The 4,360-nt window shown below is 38.1% G+C and overlaps 2 protein-coding genes across 2 annotated transcripts; both read left to right on the forward strand.

The window, feature by feature from the left end:
• Positions 1 to 534: 534 nt before the first annotated feature.
• On the forward strand, positions 535 to 2,781 carry FDP41_007017 (uncharacterized protein; the record flags this gene model as incomplete). Its single annotated transcript, XM_044710715.1, has 1 exon — positions 535 to 2,781. One exon carries the CDS (start codon positions 535 to 537, stop codon positions 2,779 to 2,781), a length of 2,247 nt encoding a protein of 748 aa, XP_044558645.1.
• A 198-nt stretch (positions 2,782 to 2,979) lies between these two features.
• On the forward strand, positions 2,980 to 4,251 carry FDP41_007018 (uncharacterized protein; the record flags this gene model as incomplete). Its single annotated transcript, XM_044710716.1, has 1 exon — positions 2,980 to 4,251. One exon carries the CDS (start codon positions 2,980 to 2,982, stop codon positions 4,249 to 4,251), a length of 1,272 nt encoding a protein of 423 aa, XP_044558646.1.
• Positions 4,252 to 4,360: the final 109 nt, after the last annotated feature.

The following is a 4,360-nucleotide window of genomic DNA, read 5'->3' on the forward strand; positions in this document are numbered from 1 at the left end:
TCCCGTCGTCGGTAAATCTTTTTGTTAAGAGAAATACTAAAAATTTTTTCCCGAAAACTTCGAGCTATATTTGTAACGCTAATGTTAGATAACAAGCCAATTTCCAAAGGGTTGGTATTTACTAGTGGTATAACTAAGTGACAAACTTCTTCAATTTGTAATCCCGTGTAGTCCAATGGTTAGGATACCTGGCTTTCACCCAGGAGGTCCGGGTTCGATTCCCGACATGGGAGCTAACTTTTCTTGCGCCTTTAAAAATTAGCTTTTCGCCACCTGAATATCTGGCAAGGAAGATTATAACGGGAATGTTGAAGTGTCGCTTGTCTAAATCGTAATTGATTACCATCACCAAACTAAAAAAAAAATCAATTTTGGTGACACAAGGCACGTTGAACAACCTTCATAGAAGGCCTTGGTGTCCCTTGCTGCTTTCTTCATAACACCTTTCCGTAACATCTTTCCTCCTCTACATAACAAATGACGAACAGACACAACAGTATTGACCGAAGGACTTTTCGAAAAACATCTTTCATCATGACACTTCTTCTATTGGTCGTGTTGTTGGTTCAGGTCATCTTTTCCACAACGACCCATCCACACCATCGCTCACCAACCCATTCTGCCTCCTCCTCAACGACGCTGAATACTCGAATTCTTTCCCAAAGACGACACAATTCCAATCATCATAATATCCATCTTGTTCATCCAATTAATGATGAGGAAGATGATGATTTTATGGATCTACTCTCTGATTTCTCTAATTATAAGGATGCATATTCCAAGATTGAAAAAGTACTTTCTATTCACAACAAGCATTACAGCAATGATCAATTGACTTTATTGAATCGTCAAAGGAGTAGTACTAGTACTGGTAGTAATAGTGGTGGTGGTGGTGGTCAAAGTGCAACAAATCATTATAACACTCCTCCTCAACAACAACAAACCTCTGAACCACCTCTCTTCACCACTTTGGAAGAAGAATCCGATCATGATGCTACTACTACGATTACAACTTCTTTTGAAATTCCACAACAATTTATTCTCAAATTCAAAGAATCTGTGAAATTGACTGAAAAGTTGAAACAAGAATTTGAAAAGAGTACTTCCATTCAATTACTTCAATACATTCCAGATCATAGTTATTTAATCCATGTCACACCTTCTCAATTGAATTCATTATTGATACCCTCTCAACAACAATCAAAACCACAACAAATACTCTCAAAGAGTTCACCCATTATGGTTTCTCCAAATCATCAAAATGTTCAACAATTAGATGTCTCTAATATCATTTCAAAGATCATTCCACTCTCTCCATCATTGAAAATTAATCCAACTTTGAAACATGAAATGGAAAATGAAAGAATCATTACCACACGATGTAGTTCTTCTGGTAGGACTACTCCTTCTTCTTCTTATGGTAATGCTGGTAGTGGTGGCAGTAGTAGTACTGTTTCTGGTGGCACATTGATTCACATTGCCTCTTCTCTTGTACCAAATCCATTCTTGACCTCTCAAGACATTCGTGACATTGCTCAACAAATTCGACAAGTCTGTGAAAGACAATATCACATGAATGTTCGATTTGTGAGATTAATATCCAATCGTAAAATCATGTTGAGTGTACAATTGTGTTCTCGTTCTGAATTGAATACTTTGATTGATGTCTTGTCTCATCATCCAGCTGTGAATTGGATTGAAAGATTTGATATGGAACGTGATGGATTCATGCCAGAGAATTATCATGCTCGTTTATTAATTCAAGGTGGTAAGAAATGGATGAAGAGAGGTGGTAGTAGTAGTCCAAGTGATCTAGTTACAATGACTCGTCCGATTGGTGATACTTCTCCTACTGCTCATCGTCCATCATCATCTTCATCATCATTACTTGGTCCATTCGAAGCTGTGGGATTGACTGGAAAGAATCAAACGGTGGCCATCTCGGATTCAGGTCTCGATTTTGATCATTGTTTCTTTTATGATCCTCAGGTTCAAGTGCCAATCCTTCACTCGAGTCAGACCATCATCATCGGCACGACTAATAAGCAACAAGAACAAGATTCTTCTCTGACAGCTACTACTACGACTACGACTGGCAACCACCCTAACCGCCACAACCACGACTTGGATGTTCTGATTCAAAAATTACAATCTACGACCGTTACAACGACAACAACCACTTCTCAACAAAAAGAACACCGCAAAATCAAAGCCTATGTTGCCTTTATGGATTCTAAAGATGGTGGTCATGGCCATGGCTCTCATACTTCAGGAATTCTCACTGGACAATGTCTCTATCCAAAGAGTACCATTTGTAGACACAATGGACTTGCACAAGATGCTAAACTTGTCTTTTTTGATGTTGGTTGTGATTTAGATGGTGGATGTTCGTGTGATTCTTTCGATGCATGTCCATGTTACATGTATCCAGATTCTAAATGTCCAGGTGGAAACAAATTGGTGACTCCCATTGATTTGTACAGTGGTCTGTTTGAACCTCAATATGCATTGGGTGCTCGAATTTCTTCCAATTCTTTAGGTGGTGCCATTGTATATGGTTACACACAAATTACAGCAGAAATTGATAAATTCCAATACGATCATGATGATTTTCTAGTGGTATGGAGTGCAGGTAATTCAGGACATAAAGGATACATGACCTTAACGGGACCAACCAAACAAGCTAAGAATTCTCTCATTGTTGGAGCTTCTACCAACTCGATCGAGTCATGGAAAGAGGCATTGCAGTTAAGAAATTACACAGAGAGAGCACTCTTTTGAGAAAGAAATTCTCTAAAAGTATTCTTGTACGTGCAAGAATTCCTCAAAGAATGGTAAGAGTCATAGTAGTGGTAGTAGTAATGATATTTCATCGTCATCATCATTGTTTGATGCCTTTTCATGGTGTCACTTTGATAAATGTCGAGAGATTGAGAAATTAACTTCAGAAGAGGCCTGTGATGCCTTCATGGGTGAAACATGTCAATTTCCATCCAAATACAAAATTTCACTCATGAAAAGAAAGCCAATTTCAATGTTGCCTTTGCATGCAGCAAGAAGTGTGCTCTCAAGAATTTACATGAAATGCAATCACTCTTTGATTCGGAGAACTTGGCAGATTTCTCATCTTTGGGACCAAGTGTGGATTCACGTATCAAACCTGATCTCGTAGCACCAGGTTATTTTGTCATTTCGGCTCACTCTCATTTTGGAAATTCAAAATGTTCTATTGAGAATACCAATGATGTGAAATTTCAATTGAAAGAAATGGCAGGAACTTCCATGTCCACACCACTCGTGGCAGCTGCTGCTACCATTGTGAGACAATACTTCACGGATGGTTTCTATCCGAGTGGTAAGAGACCATCCAATCCTCAGGAATTTGCCAAAGCAGAATATACCAATCCAAGTGCAGCATTGGTGAAGGCCATTCTCATTTCGAGTGCACGTGGAATGAAAGGACTTGCTCGTGGCAATGATTATTTTGATCATTTCAATCCAAAACATCGAACCATCTTTGAAGGATATGGATTGATTAATTTATCGAATACTTTGAAATTGGTCAGTAGTAGTAGTGGTGATGGTGATCTTAGTAGTACGAATACTAATCCTACTCGTGAGAATGTAAAGACGACGACTCCATCTCGAATGGTGGATTTATTTGTGGTGGATCGACAGGAAATTACGACCGATCTTGTTCATTCCTATAATTTCATTGTGGCTGACAATTCCTCTGAATTGTGTATTACTCTTGTGTGGACAGATTATCCTGCATCACCAATGGCATCTCTCGCATTGGTCAATGATTTGGATTTAAAGTTAGAATATGAACTTGAGAATGGTGATATTCAAACCTTTTATGGTAATCATTTTGTGAATAATAACCAACCTGATCGAGTGAATAATGTTGAGAAAATTTTAATTCCATCTCCACCACTTCGAACAGCATTGACTGTGAGTGTGAAAGGTCATAATGTACCACATGGTCCACAACGTTACAGTTTGGTGATCAATGGAAAGAAAATTTCAAAAGCTTCTGTGATTAAGCGTTCATTGGATGTGACTGACGTTTCTCCTTCGAATACGATCATTTTCTTTAATTGGCAATTTGCATTAATTATCACAAGTTTGGGAACTGCATTGTTGGTATCATTGGCAGTGAATATTGGATTGTGTTTGTATGCTCGTATTCAAAAGAGAGATTTCAATAAGCAATTTATGAATATGGAGAAGATGAAAACAGTGTATTAAAATACTTGTGTTTTCTTTTACCTCGATATGCCGTTGCAAATGTTCACCTGAAGATCTTTCTCTGAGTTAGAGAACATCGTAAACAAGGGCTATTTTAAGATGAATTTTT

The sequence above is a fragment of the Naegleria fowleri genome, assembly GCF_008403515.1.
Source record: "Naegleria fowleri strain ATCC 30894 chromosome Unknown tig57, whole genome shotgun sequence".
Taxonomy (NCBI): domain Eukaryota; phylum Heterolobosea; class Eutetramitea; order Acrasida; family Naegleriidae; genus Naegleria; species Naegleria fowleri.